The 18534-nt window shown below is 47.8% G+C and overlaps 1 protein-coding gene across 6 annotated transcripts in view; it reads left to right on the forward strand.

Annotated features, from left to right (window-relative positions):
* ARSG (arylsulfatase G) overlaps nucleotides 1-18534 on the forward strand; it is a 187640-nt gene that overhangs the window by 119004 nt on the left and 50102 nt on the right. For all 6 annotated transcript variants that reach the window (XM_024350567.3, XM_511646.9, XM_054670626.2 and 3 more), the window contains one exon: nucleotides 8782-8890. In XM_024350567.3, the coding sequence (XP_024206335.2) occupies nucleotides 8782-8890 (109 nt within the window). The remainder of the gene's footprint in view (nucleotides 1-8781; nucleotides 8891-18534) is intronic.

Here is an 18534-nt window from a genome sequence, read left to right on the forward strand (position 1 = left end):
GATAGGGTCTTGCTCTGTTGCCCAGGCTGGAGTGCAGTGGCATCATTACAGCTCACTGCAGCCTCAACCTCCTGGATTCAAGCAATCCTCCCACCTCAGCCTCCCAAGTAGCTGGGACCACAGGCATGCACCACCATACCCAACTAATTTTTCTTTACCTTTTAAAATTTTTTTTGTAGAGACGGGGTCTTGCTATGTTGCCCAGGCTGGTCTGAAACTCCTGGGCTCAAGCAATCTTCCCACCTTAGCCTCCCAAAATGTTGGGATTATAGGTGTGAGCCACTGCACCTGGCCTATGCCTAGCTTTTAAAATATATATATTTATTTTATTTAACCCCATATCCTTTAAACAGTTGCTCACCATTTCCCACTCCCCCTCCAGCATACTATTCAATTTTTTTTTTTTAAAGATCCCTCTTATATCAGGGGAGCTGAGAACAAGGAGAAGGGCAAGTACCAGCCTCATTTCCACTGATCCAAAATGACCAATGAGAGAAGCCAGTGACAAAATCTCCAGGAATATCCCCAAGTTCAAAGAACGCCAAAGTTGGAAAAGACCTCAGTCATCTTTTTTTTTTTTTTTTTTTTTTTTTGAGACAAAGTCTTGCTCTGTCGCCCAGGCTGGAGTGCAGTGGTGCGATCTCAGCTCACTGCAAACTCCACCTTCCAGGTTCAAGTGATTCTCCTGCTTCAGCCTCCTGAGTAGCTAGGATTACAGACGTGCACCACCACACCCGCCACCATGTCTGGTATTTTTAGTAGAGACAGGGTTTCACCATGTCGGCCAGGCTGGTCTTGAACTCCTGACCTCCAGTGATCTGCCCTCCTCAGCCTCCCAAAGTGCTGGGATTACAGGCGTGAGCCACCATGCTTGGCCGACCTCAGCGATCTTTATTCCAACCACCTTATTGGACAAATGAGGAAACTGAGGCCAAGGAGAATGGAAGGCATCCCCGAGGCCAGCCAGCAATGGAGGGGTCCACATCCTCTGACCATCACTGGCTCAGTCTCCAAGTCACGTGACTGCTCTCACGCACACCTTGTTATACCCGACTCCTCAGCCACCTGGAAAGTCCTGTCTTGCTCTTTGAACCTAGTAATTGTCAAGGAAAAGTCTTTAACCCTTGCAACAGTCTGAATCTTTCTACATCGGTGGGAGGCAGAGAGGGTTTGGAGGCTCAGGCTGGGCTTGAATCTTGACTCAGCTCAGGGCTCAGCATCCTCTTCTCATTAGGTGGGGTTGTGGACCATTCTCCATGGACTGTTGGGAGAATCAGTGGGGGTACTGCCCAGGAGGCTCCCAGCCTTGCACCTGGCCTCTAATGATAACCCCCATTAGACTAAATTTCTTCATTCCTGGCTGAAACAACCTGGCGGGACCCCACCCATAGAAGCATTAGAAGGGGATTGGCAAACACCCTGAAAAAGATTCCCCCACAAAAGGATCAGGCAACTTAAATCGCATACAGATAACTTTAAAAGTGTTCAGGATCTCTTGGGAAACTTTGTTCCGAAGCTGAATTTCAGGCACCTCAAGATAACATTCTTTTTTGGGGCAAGGCCTTCCCAGTAACTCTGATGTGGGATCGGTGGGTGACAGCACTTGAATTCATGATCGGGCTGGGGCTGGATGCCATTCCCCTCTTTTCTTGGGAGTCTGAAAGTGAACTTTGCCTGAAAGGCTGCTGCCTGGGGGTAAATACTTCTTCTTCCTCAGTCTCCAAAGCGGCTTCCTGTCAACTAACTATTCCACAGCCTCCTTCTTCCTCTCTGCCTGGAATGCTGCTGGAGCTCTGGGGAGCCAGGCAGCGCCCTGCTCGGCAGGTGGCCATGTCCTGTGAGTCAAGGGGGCTGGGGTCCCTCTGGTCACCTGCTCTTCTTCACCCAGTTCCCCATCAGTGGGACATCTGCACGGCTCACTGTACAGGGGCCAGACTCAAGAGCAGATGAAAGAGAGAAGGCGGTCAATGTTTTCGCAACGGAGTAGGACAAACAGTACCCGGAGTCGTGCAACTTTCTCCCTGAAGCCAGGCTGCTGCGTCAGGCCACGTGCTGTCTTCCCCTGTTCTCAGGGCCCCCAGGCCCCCCTGCTTGTCTTCCCTTTCCTTTCCTGGCCGAGCCGCCCAGCTCAGCTGATGGGATGAGGCAGCGTCTCCTGGAGTCATCTTTTCACCCCGTGCGTGTGGACTGAGAATGCTCCACTTGGCTTGTGCCCTGCAGGGGTGAACAGAAACGGAACTGGGGCGGGGGCAGAGCAAAGCAGCCCTGCCTTCTCCCGAAAAAGAAGGGCACGAGTTAGACACCCCTGCTGTCTCTGAGTCCACAGCCTGGTCCAGGAGGCCTGGCTCTCCCAGCAGCTGCCTTCCCTTCTCCATGCCAGATCTGTTTCCTACCCAGGACAGAACCAACACCTTGTTTTTCCCCTAACTGACTGCTCCTCTGTCTGGAAAATCTTTTCTTGTTTTATTTGAAGAGCAGAACTGTTCCTTCCTCCCTCTTGGTGATGAGGAAACATTCTGTTGAATTTGGCATCCAGGCTCCTAGGAGACCTTGGTTGTTTGTAATTTGATGCTATCAGGTTGTTGCATAACCTTTCCCGCTGGGAAGCAGTCTCTGCATCCTGGGCCTTCTGTCCAGTTTGGGGTAGGGGGTGGGGCGGGGAAAAGTCAGAGGTGCTGTGAGGTGACAGAGCAAGGGATAAGGGACTCTGGCTGTTGGCCCTGGCTGGGGACAGGGCCTGCTGATAGGGACCTAGAGGAAGTCAAACTGTGTCTCTTTCTGGGCCTTTGGCCACCAGGCTTGATGGAATGTCCTCATCCCATACTCAGGGCCACCCCAGGCCAGCCGGAGTCCTGGGTCTGAATAGAGGCCAGGCCGCCCTGTGTTTCTAGAAAACGAGTACACTGTAGGCATCCTTGGCAAGGGGACATACTACACTTAGAAACAAAGCCTGCTTCTTTATTTTATTTTTGTAGAGACAGGGTCTCTGTTGCCCTGGCTGCAGTGCAGTGGTGTGATCATGGCTCACTGTAGCCTTGACCTCCTGGGCTCAAGCAATCCTCCTGCTTCAGCCTCCCTAGTAGCTTAGTAGTTGGGACTGCAGGTGTGTGCCACCATGCCTGGAACATTACAATTTTTTTTTTTTTTTTTTTTTTTACAGAGATGGGGCAGAGGGGTCTTCCTTGTTGCCCAGGCTGGTTTCGAACTCCTGGCTCCAAGTGATCTTCCTTGCATCGGACTCCCAGAGTGCTAGTGTTACAAGTGCGAGCCACTGCACTGGGCTGAAAGCCTGCTTCTTTAGAAGGTTATTAGAATGTGCACTCCTCAGAACAGGCAGGCACTCTACCCAGTCACAAATGCTAAGGCCTTTGTGGGCCAGGCAGGTGATATAAAGGAACACATGTTTGTTTTTGTCAGTTATGGGCAGTGTTAGGAATTCAATATACTGGAGAGAGGACCCTGTCGAATGACATTCAGCATTAGTTAAATGAAAAACACTATGCATGCCAAACCAAACTGTCGGAGGTTGTGATCTCTGCTATTTTCTCCCTACAGGTAATTTGGTTGGCACTTCTCTGGCAGGCATTATGCAAAAGTACCTTGCTTAAAGCTTTATGTACACTCTTATATAACTGTTCCCACAACCCTGTGAGATACATACAACTGACCTTTGAGCGACGTGGATTTGAACTGCATGGGTCCACTTAATACATGAATTTTCTTCTGCCACTGCCACCCCTGAGACAGCAAGACCAACCTCTCCTCTTCCTCCTCCTCTTCTTCCTTAGCCTACTCAACGTGAAGACAACAAGGACGAAGCCCTTTATGATGATCCACTTCCACTTAATGAACAGAAAATATATCTTGTCTTTCTTCCAATTTTCTTTTTCCTTCCTTCCTTCCTTCCTCCTACCTTCCTTCCTTCCTTCCTTTCTCTCTTTCTTTCTTTCTTTACTCTTTTTTTTTGGACAGTCTTGCCGTGTTGCCCAGGCTAGAGGGCAGTGATCTAATCAGAGCTCACTGCTGCCTCAACCTCCTGGGCTCAAGTGATCCTCCCACCTCAGCCTCCCAAGTAACTTGGACTACCAGCTAGGACTCCCAAGTAGCTGGGACTACCACACTTAGCTATTTATTTATTTATTTATTTATTTATTTATTTAGTAGAGACACGGGTCTCAGTATGTTGCCCAGTCTGGTCTCGGACTCCTGGGCACAAGCCGTCCTCCTGCCTTGGCCTCCCAAAGTGGTGAGATTACAGGTTTGAGCTACTGTGCCTGGCCAGAATTTTCTTACTAACATTTTCTTTTCTCTAGCTCATTTTATTATAAGTCTACAGTATATAATACATGTAACATACTAAATGTGTCTTAATTAAATGTTTTTGTTATTGGTACGGCTTCCTGGTCAACATAAGGCTATTAGTAGTTAAGTTTTGGGAGAGTCAAAGGTTATGCCCAGATTTTCAACTGCTTGGGAGTCAGTGCCCTAACTCTTGTGTTATTCAAGGGTCAACTGTACAATCATTTCCCTGCTTCCTGGCTGAGATGATTGAGACTGAGGGAGGTTATGAATTCTGCCCAAGGCCACTTGGTTGGCAGGGGTGGCACTGGAGACCTGCCTGCCTCCAAAGGCATCATCCTAATTATTCCTTGAATACTTCTTCAACTCTAGTTTTCAAACCACTGACGTCAGAATTACCTGGAATCAGAGCCCCACCCCAGACTTATTAAATTAGAATTCCTGGGAATAGGACCCAGAAATCCATGTCTTAGATGAGATCTCTTCTGGTGATTCTCTTGTATGGAGAAATTTGCGAATTTCCTTGTTTGCTGCATTGCCTTTCTGACTCAGTGAAACATGGCCCTTGGGTCCCAGCCAAGAAAGACCACTGTTCCTCCGCGTGGGCAGTGGTGAGTCTTCCCCGGCCTGCCCCTGTCTTCATGCATCATAAAATGCCACTTCACTTCCGTAACCGGAGAAGCACAAATAAGCAAATTCATGAATCATGGTTTTGTTGATATTTTGGTTGCTGTGGCTAAATATTTATTGCTTTAAGAGGTTCTGCTTTAATTAGAGTCACAAGTAACCACAAGTGCGTAGAAATGCATTCTCATGGCCATAAGACATGCATTTCTCGACAGAAAGCCGAAGGCAAATAACACTTTTAATGTGCCAGTGCCTGATCAAAGTATGGAGGCTTATCTAAATGAATGAATAGTGTTTGAAATTGAAAAGTGATTAGAAGTTTCATTTATGGATTATCTATTGTTCTTACTTACTATGACTTGTAAGGTCATATTTATGATGCTATGGCATAGAGGTATAAAGGTGTGGGCAACAGAAAGCCTGCAGTGACGATGACTATTAGCTACATTTAACTTTGAAATGTGCTGTGTTCTCTTCCCAATCTTGCCCCTTGCCCTCCTTCCCTGGGAATGGGTGCTCTCCACACTAAATCCCCAGGAGGGTTTTAGAAGATATTGATGTCAGAGCTTCACTGCAGGTCGATTAAATCACAGTCTCTGGGAAAGAGACTTTGGCATGCGTATTTTTTAAAAGCTCCCCAGTGATTCTAATACATATTCAAAATGGAACCACCTCCCTAGGTTTAGTGAGTGAGGGTGCTGGCTGTGTAGTCAGACCGGCGTTCACATCTTGGCTCTATCATTTTCTTTCTTTCCTTTTTTTTTTTTTTTTTTGACAGAGTCTCTGTCATGCAGGCTGGACTGAAGTGGCTCAATTTTGGCTCACTGCAACCTCCACCTCCAGGGTTCAAGTGATTCTCCTGCCTCAGCCTCCTGAGTAGCTGGGATTACAGGCATGCGCCACCATGCCTGGCTAATTTTTGTATTTTTAGTAGAGATGGGGTTTCACCATGTTAGTCAGGCTGGTCTCGAACTCCTGACATCGTGATCTGCCCACCTCAGCCTCCCAAAGTGCTGGGATTACAGGCGTGAGCCACTGCACCCGGCCGGCTCTATCATTTTCTAGCTATGTGACTTGGGGGCAAATTACTTAGCCTCTCCGAGCTTTGGTTTCCCCATCTGAAAGATGGGGACAATAGTGGCTAACTTGAGAGGTTGTCATAAGGATTCAATGAGATAATGCCAGGAAGCATGTGTCATGCTGAGGAGCACTTAACTTGGCACTTAGTAAGGGCTCAATAAATACGAGATGTTATTGTTGTTGTTATTAGTATTATGTTTAACTTAGAATAACTATCCATTAGTGGGAGCAGGTATTACTGAAGAATATTGGGGGATCAGGAGTAGCTATCCTTGAATTTAGCCTTTGCTGGTGCAGATAAAACACAACACGCCTGTTTGATATAAGCATATGCATCTCATAATTAGAGTACACAATCCTAGGGGCCGATAGAATGCCAGTCAGATCTTTGTAAGTTTTGTCCACTCCTAGCAGTACCAGTGAGAAGTTGAGATTTATAGCAAGACAGCATCTGCGCTGTTGGTGATACATAAATATTTTACAATTGCTTGTTCACACTCTAGACCCTTTTAAGATAAATCCCTTTAGAATACAAGGTCTGTGGACCTGTGATCATCTGCGTGGCTGGCATATATAATTGTGTCTTCCTGTTAGAGCCAGAACCCAGGATGTAGCCTGCACTAGCCAACTAGTCTGTACAACAGAAAGAGGGGATTGCTCCTTAAGTGGCCACACTGAGAGGCTTCTCTCAGCCAATCTTTTTCTTTCTCCTAATTCCTGAATCTTTTGCAAGGAGATTGTCTGCTTTGTTGACTACACCTGTTTTATAACTAGCTGGATTCCTCCAAACCCCTCCAGCTTTCAGTCCTTTGCTGAAATAAGACAAGCACATTGAAACGTTTTTCTCTGAAGAGCGTATTAGGAAAGTCAGTCACCTACAAGAGAGCAACACAAAAGGTTGTGGCAAACGAGAAGAATCCCTAATTCTTGAAGGGATCCCTAATTGGTGAAGACTAATTAGCAAATTTATTAATTAGACCAATCCCTAATTGGTGAAGACCAATTAGCAAATTTATTAATTAAAGGTCAGTTTACCCTTCTGGAAACATCCTGGAGGCAGAGACCAAATCCTGTGTTCAACCCTGGTGCCATTGCCCACCCCAGTGCCTTCTGGTTGACCGATAGAGCTAATGGCCTGTTTCCTGGAACCACAGCCATGATCTTTCCTTAGCATCTGGCCTCAAAGGTTAAGCAAGACTATTGGAATAGTGTACACCATGGACATGCAGATAAACAGGCTCCCCGTTTTCACCCACCCATACCCCAAGCTTCCACAAAGATGCCCCCATGGGGGTGGAAGTATCTACAAAGCCCTGGCACATGCCTTTAAGCGGATGCTTCCTCCCTGCCCTTTGGCCCTAAGCTGACGCATAAGTCATGCATTCCAAAGCCACGTGGAAATGCGTTTTGTGCTTGCTGGAGTTCTGGATTCTTTGTTCCAAGTGCGTGAATAAATTGGAGGGAGCTATATGTATTTATGGGAGACGTGGCTCTCGATAGGAAGGATGTATTAGAGAAATGCTGGGCTAGATCAAAGAGCGTCTCATTCAGCCTGCAGAGACTCCAATTAGATTTTTGAACCCCACACCCTTAAACATAAACAGTCCATAGGACATAAGTTATTTTGTGTTTTGTTTCTTACTTCAAAACTTGAGGGACTCCAAAGCTGATTATGAAAGAGTCCTAAGAATGCTGAGCATTTCCCGTGTGGTGTGCTGGGCCAGGGACATCAAAGGTTCCGTTTGCAACAGTGCTAGTACAGGGCGACAGAAGCCTTCATCTTCTTCCTCCCCACGCTTCTCCCCACATAATTGCTTTTATTATTCACACCAGCCAAACAAAGGGAAATTGCATGACCACAGTGTGTGTGAGCCACACACAGCACTTGCCTTGGAAAGGCTGTGCACACGCTAACTTTGTGGGATCCTTGGCCCTTGGCTCAACCAGGATGAGGGTGGGGTGTGTGTGGGGGTGGTGGGATGGCCGTGGTTAATGCAACCCAACATGTATTCAGGATGTTTCCATCAAGCATGACCTCATGTCTTCCAGCCCGCTAGCCATCATTATACTGGTGGTCACTTTTGACTTAATGGTTACAAAAATAATTCCTTTAATAACCAAAGTGGAAATTCATAGATTGCACGTAGTTGTTTCTTACCTCCCCCAGGAGGCAAGAGGTTGGAACTATTACTGACACTGTCTCCATAACGTCAGAACAACTCATTAATTCAAGGAAAAACAAAGCAAAGCAAAACAAAATAAAGCCATAAAATCCATGCCAGATCGGTTCTTGGATGTTGAGCAGATCAAATAGCTGCAGAAGTTTCCTTCTTTAATAGTTGTATTTCTTCATCCTAAACAGACAGTCACATTATGATCACCAGGAAGAGAAATTCACTTACTCAACAAAGATTTGCTAAGCCCCACTATGTCTTAGGTGCATGAGACTGATGAAGTCTCATGGTGTTGAGACACACAACAAGCAAATCAATAAATGAAAAAATAATTTACAGTGGGGAAGGTCTCATGAAGAAAATAAAATGAGGTGATTCAGTAGGGTGAGGCAACTTTTTACATCTGAAGTCCAGTAAAATAAAAAGCATAATTTGAAAGATACTAGCTAGTTGAGGGAAATAGCTGGTTACCAAAAAAGTCATTCCTTTGTTGGGGTTATTGGAAACTCAGAGAGGGGTTCTCCCAGAGACTAGCTCTTAGCTGAAAAGAAGTCTCGAGTTATCACCATGGATGAACCAGCTGCCTCCCCTCCTCTCACAGGGGGAAGTCCAGCCAAGCAGACGACCTGGGAAGGAGGGCACCGGGTCCCAGCACTGGCTTATTGGCCTGGCAGAGTTCCAGTTAATGTCACCAGCACTGCCTTGTTAAGGTATGAGACCAAAACTACCTTGAGATGTTGGGGCCCAGAGCAAGAAAAGTCATGGAGGCATGGGTGGCTAGATGGAGGCATGGGTGGCTAGAGGCCTCAGGAAGGTCATTCGCCACTTGCCTTTGCTGGGTGTTCCCAGACACTTCCAAGACTCTGACTGTAGAAGTGATGAAAGTAGTAGTGAAGTGGGGCCACATGTGGAGGCTCGCTTCTGTAATCCTAGCACTTTGGGAGGCTGAGGCAGGAGGATTGCTGAGGCCAGGAGTTTGAGACTACCCTGGTCAACATAGCAAGACCCTATCTCTAAAAAGAAGGGAAGGGAAGAGAAGGGAGGAGAGGGTAGGGGAGAGAGAAACAGTGAAGTGGGACTCGAGCCATCTTCTGGGAATAATGCCTGAGTGAAGAAGGGATTGGTTGGTTTCACGTACATCAGCGTTGGGTCCTGGCTGTGTCTGCTGGAGAGAGTGCAGAAAAGGCGGCAGCAGCAGCATCTCCCTCTCAGCCTGTGCCAAGCTGACTGAGGCAATAGATCCTTTGAGACCTAATTGTTCCATCCTTGGGGTTAAGGCAGGTGTCTTAGGGGTGGCTGTGAGAAGCCGGCTAGTCTCTAGCAATCCGATGGCCCCAAGAAAGGAGTCCAGATGTCCAGTTTCCCTGGAGGAGGGTGGAGAACAAAGGTGGCCCCTCCAGGCCATCAGGGAAATAATGAATCCTTAGGTGAAGACATTCCTCCTGCCTCTGGCCATGACGCTTCTTAATGAGCTGAGTGTCTGGGTGCTTCCTTTATTAGAAGGAAGCTCACTGCATAGCTCACTGCAGACCCATCACATCAGGTAAATGTGATGTCTCACCATTACTCTTATTGCCGCCTTAAGGCAGATCCAGGAGGCCATCTCCATGGCAAAGAACTTGGCTGTGCAGCGTCTATGTGAAAACAACATCTTCCCAGCTATGGAACCATGACTTATCCTGGAGGCTTTTCACTAATTCAGACAGGACCTTCCTCTCTGTGTTCTGCCCTGTGTTCACTAACAAGGGGAACCCTCCGTAGAACCCTGTGCTCATTCATGTGCTCAGAAAACTGCTGGTTAAAGACCGATTTCCTAATTCCAAAGGTTCTTTGCCATTAGCCTAATGAGTTCTGGCGTAAAGAACACAGCTGAGTAGAGGCAGGCAAGCTTCATTGGCACCCTCTGACTTCCCTAGATCCAATGGGGAGGAGGGGAGAGACTCAAAGTCCAGGGGAAAAGGGTAAACAGCTTTCAGGGCCAAAGTATGGGGTGGGTGGGCATCACCCCTGGCAGCCTGTGGGGCCCCCAGGAATTCCGGGTCAGCCCTGTACAGTCAGGAGGGGGCAGCGTGCTGTCAGCGGGTACCAGCAGGTGTGACAACAACAGCAGAGCCTGGAATCTGTGATGTCAGGCTGCCTGGGAAAAGGGCCAGGCAGGCTGCTTTTATAGGGCTGACTTGGTGTAGTCAAAGTGCTTATCAAGAGGGGCCAAGTGTTCACGGGCCGGGCTGCACATGGACAAGTAACTCAGCCGTCTCTCAAGTTGCTTCACAGAAAGCCAACCAGTGGCTTCTCATTGGAGAATGGTGTTTGCACCTACAGTCAACCATAATAAAACTGCCTCATCTCGTTGATAATGTAGGGCCTTAGAGGAGACAACTGACTGAGAGGATGGTTTGGTGACCCAAGGCAGTGTCTGCCTGAGGGCTCCAGAATTGTACCAGGATAATACCAATACACCGTATGGGTACCTCCTAGGAGATAAATTAGGTTGGTGCAAAAGTCGTTGCGGTTTTTGCCATTACTTTTAGTAGCAAAAACTGCAATGACTTTCGCACCAACCTAATATAGTGTATCACACACACACACATATACCTTTTATTTTATTTATTTTTTTAAGAGACAGGGCATCACTCTGTTGCCCAGACTGTAGTGCAGTGCCAAGATCATAGCTCACTGCAGCCTTGAACTCCTGGGTTCGTGTAATCCTCCCATCTCAGCCTCCCAAGTAGCTGGGACTACAGGCATGCGCCACTATGCCTGGCTAATTTTTTAATTTTCTGTAGGGATGGGGACTCTTAGTGTTGCCCAGGCTGGTGTTGAACTCCTGGTCCCAAGCACTCTTCCCTCCTGGGCCTCCCAAAGCACTGGGATTACAGGCATAAGCCATCACACACAGCCAAGGCTAGTTTTTGGTGTTAAATTAGGCTGGATTTCAGCCAGCCAGTTTTACCTCTATAGATTTACCCTCTTGCTGTTTCCCATATGAATCCATGTTAAGCAAATTTGGGCGGAGTTTCCTACTGCCTGGACAGGCTGTGTGTGTGTGTTTCTCTTTCCCTTGACACCTCAGGGTCAGCTTGACAGAGAATGGTACTATGATCCAAATTCAAGACATTGATGCTAATGCTTCATGTTGTTGGGAGCCCAGCCCGGCACCCTCCGCCCAGACTGCATATCACCTACTCTTGTTTCATTGCTTGAGGAATATAGATCTTCCAGATCAGAGATAACTCCCTTAAGCCACTAAGAACTAAAGCCAGAGTCCCTTAAACCTATATCCTTGAGGCCCTGAGGAATTATGAGCATCAGAGAATGGTCAAGTTGATATAAATATGAATACAGAAAAGTAAAAGAGAATGTGTGGGAGAGGGGGTGGGGGATCCATTCACATGGATCCCATTGGTTTTAGAGATAACCAATGTTAATATCGGTGTGTACCTGGGTGATGTCATAAGATGAAAGAAGGGTCTTGCACGTGACCTGCCTCCACAGACACAAGTACAGGATGGGGAAAATGCATTTATTCCACAGATATTTATTGCCATGTCCAACGATGGGTCAATCATTACTCCAGGGACTGGGGAGATGGCAGTCATGAGCAGACCAGACAGAAAGCTCTTTGTTTAGGGGCTACCTTACCTTCAGGAGGCCAGGGCTTTGGCAGCACATGGGGAAAAGTTTCAGTAGTTTTAACCTAAAACTGTGCTGCAGGCTTTCCCAACCGTGGCGTGGTCGGCATTTTGGGCTGGATCACTCTTCGTTTTGGAGGACTGTCCTGTGTGCTTTATAGGATGTTTAGCAGTAGCCCTGGCTTCTACCCATTAGATGCCAATCGTGTCCCCACCCCACCCCCTAAGTTGTACAATTAAAACGTTTCCAGACAGTGCCAAATGTCCCCGGGGAGAATGAACTCACTCTGGCTGAGAACTACAGCTTTAGCGGAAGCTCTCTTAGCCATATACAAGAAGGGGAAGGGCCTGCTCTGCCTCTGAGCTGGGAGACCCCTACCTCTGCTCCGAATGAGGATCGATCCTTCAGAGATGAACTGGGGCAATTATGAGGTGACCAGAATGGCAAAAAGGACTTGAAACAATCTTATTCGAAAAACAGCTAAGGCCGGACGCGGTGGCTCATGCCTGTAATCCCAGCACTTTGGGAGGCCGAGGCGGGCGGATCATGAGGTCAGGAGTTCGAGACCAGCCTGACCAACATGGTGAAACCCCGTCTCTACTAAAAATACAAAAATTAGCCGGGCGTGGTGGCGCGTGCCTGTAATCCCAGCTACTCAGGAGCCTGAGGCAGGAGAATTGCTTGAACCCAAGAGGTGGAGGTTGCAGTGAGCCGAGATCGCACCATTGCATTCCAGCCTGGGCGACAGTGAGACTCTGTCTCAAAAAAAAAAAAAAAAAATAGAAAAACAGCTAAAGCTGCTGTGTAGCCAGAAGAGGTAACTCCCTGGGCTACCTCGTGGCTCTGAAAGACAGTCAGGTGTGTGGAAGAGGGATTCAGCTGGTTCTGGCCTGTCCCAAGGCACCGGTCTTGGAAGTAAAAGCTACGAGGAGGCTGTGCTCACATCAGTGTCTTGTGATTTAGCTGTCACCTACAGGCAGGGCCTAACCACATGTCGCCTTTCCAAGTCCTCTCCTCCTCCCTGGATCTGGCAGTGGGTAGTGGTGGTTGGTGGAGGTGGTTTCACCCCCACCCCCATTCTTGGCAGCTCTCTTTACTCTGTAAGAAGCACTTGGTTTGCTGGGGGGCATCCCCTGATGCTCTGGGACCCCTGCGACCCTGGTTCTCCCTGAAATCAATGTGGCTGGGGCTATGCTGGCTTCTAAGAGGGACCCGTGTGTGGATGAGGGTGCCAGGGAAGCTGCCCATCAAATGTGAGCATAGGCTTGCCCCTCATATCTCCACGGCTGAGACCAGGAAGGGGTTGGCACCTCACTTTTCTTGGGGTTAATGACAGGGAAGAACAATGCAGGAAAAAAGTTAAAACTAAATGCAGAAAGAAATTTACAACTCAGTGCTAAGAAAGAACTGCTCCCACGGCCTAGGGATGATCCCTACTGTTCCCTGTCCCTTCCTCTTCTTCAGAGGAAGTTCTCTTCGTGCCTTCATTCGGGAGAGATGAACACAAAGCCTCTGTCTCTGTCCAGGTCCAAGCGCCTCCAATCCATCCCCAAGCAAACCCCTCCTGCCTCTCGCTTCCTGTCCTTAGATCAGATCCACGTTTTTTCCAGATAAAACGTTCTCAGCTTCTCTGTCCCCCGCCTTCATCCTGGGATGCCTTCCACCCCAGGGCTGCCCAGCACAGCACCTCAGTTCCCATACTATGCATCCTGAAGTCCATGTGGTTCCTTCTGGAACGAGCCCCCTGTTGGCCTTCCACTCCCCTTTCCCTACCCCCCACCTGCACACCTTGGGGTCCAGCAGGCCAGGCCTTTCTTTCTTTCTTTCTTTCTTTTTGAGATGGAGTTTCACTCTTGTCACCCAGGCTGGAGTGCAATGATGTGATCTCGGCTCACTGCAACCTCTGCTTCCCGGGTTCAAGTGATTCTCCTGCCTCAGTCTCCCCAGTAGCTGGGACTACAGGCATGCGCCACCATGCCCGGCTAATTTTTGTCTTTTTAGTAGAGACAGGGTTTTATCATGTTGGCCAGGCTGGTCTCAAACTCCTGACCTCAGATGATCTGCCTGGCAGGTCAGGCCTTTCTGCATCCTCCTCGCCACCACTGCCCCATCTCCACTCCTAGGTTCCTTCAGCAACCCCTTGGATAAGAACACAAATATGCACCCTTCCTACGAACAACCTTCAGAGCCTGGGGTGACCAGAGCCACAGGAAAGAAAAAGCACATATTTTCATAAGGGCAATGCAACCTGCAAAGATGTCACCCTGCCCACTCTGAGGACAGCCTTTTGTGCCATTGTGCAGAGCAATCTCAGCCTTCTCCTGTTATCACGAGTGGGTTCATGGCTGCCCTTGTCACAACCAAAAAGCCCACTGAAGTGGGGTTTCATCCCATCAGAGGCTGGGAACCACTTCTCCATCAGACCCATGAGGCATAGTGCCAGAGTCCATGGAATTTTGGAATTTTTTTTTTTTTTTTAAGATGGAGTTTCCCTCTTGTCACTCAGGCTGGAGTGCAATGGCACGATCTCGGATCACTGCAACCTCCACCTCCTGGGTTCAAGTGATTCTCCTGCCTCAGCCTCCCGGGTAGCTGGGATTACAGGTGCCTGCCACCATGCCTGGCTAATTTGTTTTGTATTTTTAGTAGAGACAGGGATTCACCATGTTGGCCGGGCTGGTCTGGAACTCCTGACCTCAGGTGATTCACCCTCCTCAGCCTCCCAAAGTGCTGAGATTACAACTGTGAGCCACTGTGCCCGGTCCTTTTTTTTTTTTTTTTTTTTTTTTAATGAAGGAAGAGACCCATGAAGGCAGAAGTGCCCAGGTCCCATGAAAGCTGCAGTGTGGCTCTGCCAAAAGCCGGGCACCGAAACGAACAGGGGAAACTTTAAAGTATAGGTTTGTATTTATTTTGTCTCTTTCTCCGAGGTTTTAAAGACTCCCAGGCCCAATTTCTTTGGTGGGGTTTGAGGTTTGGAGTAGCTGGGGTGCCCTTGGTAGCCTTAGTAGGGCGGATGCTTTCTTCAAGTTCTCATGTAGGCTGGGGGCCCAGCCCTGGGATGACTTTGGGCTGCATGTGCCAGGGACCGTCTCCCTCTTCCAGGGCTAAGCTCAGGGGCTTGGCTTTTTCTGTTACTTAAGGAAGGACTATTTGACAGCCCAAGCTTGCCAAATCGGGATGGGGCTGCCTCGAGTGGCCTGAGTCACTGGACATGTTGAAGCTTTTCTCATGGGCGAGAGGCTTTCTTTGTGCTCCGGGTGGACTAGGTACCTCTGAAGTTCTTGCCAAAGCCTGAGACATTAGGATTCCGTGAACATTAGACTTAGTGCTATATAATTAGGATGCTAAACCTCAGGAGAGAGTAGTGGGGGGAAATCAGATGGAAAAAGAAAGTACACAATACTTTCCAAAATCGAACGCAGATCCTGTTTCTCTTGCTGACTGATTTGACCCATCTGTGACGCTGATCTCTCTTAGGGGCACAATTTAGAGAAAACTCGAGCAAACAGCTCCAAACCACCGCGGCCTTTTCAGACTGCTTTGTGGTCCGTTTTGCTTTCCGGTTTGTGGCAGGAACCTTGGACTCTGGACAGGTTTCTGGACTGTTCCGTGCTCTGCGAGTGCTGACTCTGCATTCTTGACTTTGCATCAGAGTGGGGTGCCAGGTCCTGGAGCTTGTTTCTTAAGAGATAAGCCACCAGCTCCATGGACTGTGGGAGCCAAAGGCAAACAGAAACACTCTGTACTGTAGTCAGTGGAGAGATTCTGCCTGGGGTTGTAGGTAGAGCCCTGGAGAGGAGAAGGAGATGGCCAACAGGAGACGGAGCCTCAGAGCAGGTCCTTTCTGCAGCCCCCTTAGAGGGCGGATATCCCCCCAGCCCCTCAGATATCAGATTGGGGAAAGTGGGGATTTGTGGCCCTGGAGGCTTCCTGATGAATGGTGCATGCGAAAGCCTGAACTCTGCTGCTGCGCCCAGCCTCAGGGCTACCAGGGCCTCTTTCTTGGGAAAGTCCAGCTTCGCATTAGCTCAGCCCTCCTGGCTCCAGTAAGCCCCGCTGACTTCCAGTTGGCCTGGCCATCATATAAACGGCTCTGTTGAAGGGGCAGCCTCTCTGTTCTCGCGGAAGACTTTTTTTCCCCCAACATGAGCACAACAGGCTGGAGGAAGATGTGCCGTAGGTAGAGTAACCTTGCACCATATGGCTTTAAAAAAAGTCACATGAACAAAATCCACTAAAATATGAACAATGGCTGCCTTTGGGTGATGGACTAAGTGTGTGTTGTTCTCTCTTTTATATTTCCGGATGCTCTCATTTTTTCTACCATAAACATTCGCTATTTTTATTTATTTATTTATTTTTGGAGACAGAGTCTTGCTCTTTCACCCAGGCCGGAGTGCAGTGGTGCAATCTCGGCTCACTGCAACCTCCACCTCCCAGGTTCAAGCCATTCACCTGCCTCAGCCTCCCAAGTAGCTGGGATTACAGGCGTGTGCCACCACACCCAGCTAATTTTTGTATTTTTAGTAGAGACAGGGTTTCGCCATGTTGGCCAGGCTGGTCTCAAACTTCTGACCTCAGGTGATCCACCCACCTCAGCCTTCCAAAGTGTTGGGATTACAGGCGTGAGGCACCGCACCTGGCCGCATTCACTACTTTGTAATGGACTAAAAGAGCTAAAATAAAGCCGGTGGAATGTTCCACATATCATGGCATTTTGAACAAAAACTAAATCTTTTATAACACAGAGACCCGCCTAATGGAAAATGCAGTGAATATTCTCTTGTGGACCCCTGTCCCACACTGTTTCCTCTAAGGAAATGGCTGTCACCAAGCTGGTGACAGGTAGAATGCCTCAGTTCTTAGGTGGGCTCACAGGGATTACCCTTGTGAATCATTAAGACACAAACATCCAGTGAGGACTTTCTGAGTGCCAGGTCTTCTTCTCTGTGCCTTACATGTGTGTTTCATGCACACAACCACCTGTGAGCTGGCACCAATACAGCAGTCCTCCTTTATCCACGGTTTCACTTTCTGCAGTTTTAGTTACCTGTGATCAACCATGGTCTATAAATATTAAATGAAAAATTACAGAAATGAATCTAAGTTTTAAATTGTGCACATTCTGAGGAGTGTGGTGAAGTCTGGCACCATCCCACCCACCCCGTAACGCCCTGGACGAGTCTGCCCTTTGTCCGGTGGATCCACGCTGTATACGCTACCTGCCTGGTAGTCACTTAGTAGCCATCTCAGTTATCAGATTCATTGTCGAGATATAGCAGTGCTTGTGTTCCAGTCACACTTATTTTTACTTACTAATGGCCCCAACGTGCAAGAGCAGTGATGTGGGCAATTCGAATATGCCAAAGAGAAGCAGAAATGTGCTTCCTTTAAGTGAAAGGTGAAGTTCTTGACTTAATAAGGAAAGAAGGCTGAGTGCAGTGGCTCCTGCCTGTAATCTCAGCACTTCGGGAGGCTGAGGCAGGTGGATCACTTGAGGTCAGGAGTTTGAGACCAACCTGGCCAACACGGCGAAACCCCATCTCTACTAAAAATACAAAAATTAGCTGGGTGTGTTGGCATGCACCTGTAGACCCAACTACTTAGGAGGCTGATGCAGGAGAATCGCTTGAACCCTGGAGGCAGAGGCTGCAGTGAGCCAAGGTTGCAACACTGCACCTCCAGCCTGGGCAACAGAACAAGACTCCATCTCAAAAAAAAAAAAAAAAAAAAAGGGAAAGAAAAAGAAATTATATGCTGAGGTTGTTAAGATCTATGGTGAGAATGAATCTTCTATTTTTTTGTTTTTTCTTTTTGTTTTTTTTGGTAGAGATGGGATTTTGCCCTATTGCCCAGGCTGGTCTCAAACCGGCCATTGTTCACATGGCCATTGTTCAGCCTTTATTCACATTTTGGTGGATTTTGTTCATGTCAGAACAAAATCAACTGATCCACCCACCTTGACCTCCCAAAGTGCTGAGATTACAGGCATAAGCCACCAAGAATGAATTTCCTATCCATGAAATTGTAAAGAAGGAAAAAGAAATTTGTGCTAATTTTGCTGTTGCACCTCAAACTGCAAAAGTTATGGCCACAGTTCATGGTAAGTACTTAGTTAAGATGGAAAAGTCATTACATTTGTGAATGGAAGACATGAACAGAAACGTGTTCTGATCGGGCACAGTGGCTCGTGTCTGCAATCCCAACACTTTGGGAGGCTGAGGCAGGAGAATCACCTGAAGCCAGGAGTTTGAAACCAGCCTAGGCAACATAGCAAGACCTTGTCTGTACAATAAATAAATAAATAAATAAATAAATAAATAAATAAATAAAAATCAATAAAACAACAAAGAAATCTTGTAGGTGTGGTGGTACATGCTTGTAGTCCCAGCTACTCTTGGAGTCAGACGAGAATTACTTCAGCCCAGGAGTTCAAGGTTACAGTGAATTATGATCACACACTGCACTCCAGCCTGGATGACAGAGCAAGACTCTGTCTCTGAAAAAAATTAAGAATAAACATGTTTGATTTATGGCAATCAGGTTTGGTACAATCCAAGGTTCCAGGCATTCACTGAGGCCCTTAGAATGTGTCTCTCTCTGATAAGGGGGGACTACTATATTATTAAAATATCATACCCATCTTAGAGAATTGAAAACTGAGGCATTGAGAAGCTAGATATGTGGCAGAGCTGGGATTTGAGCCCAGGCAACAGCT

This window comes from Pan troglodytes, chromosome 19 (genome assembly GCF_028858775.2).
Source record: "Pan troglodytes isolate AG18354 chromosome 19, NHGRI_mPanTro3-v2.0_pri, whole genome shotgun sequence".
NCBI lineage: Eukaryota > Metazoa > Chordata > Mammalia > Primates > Hominidae > Pan > Pan troglodytes.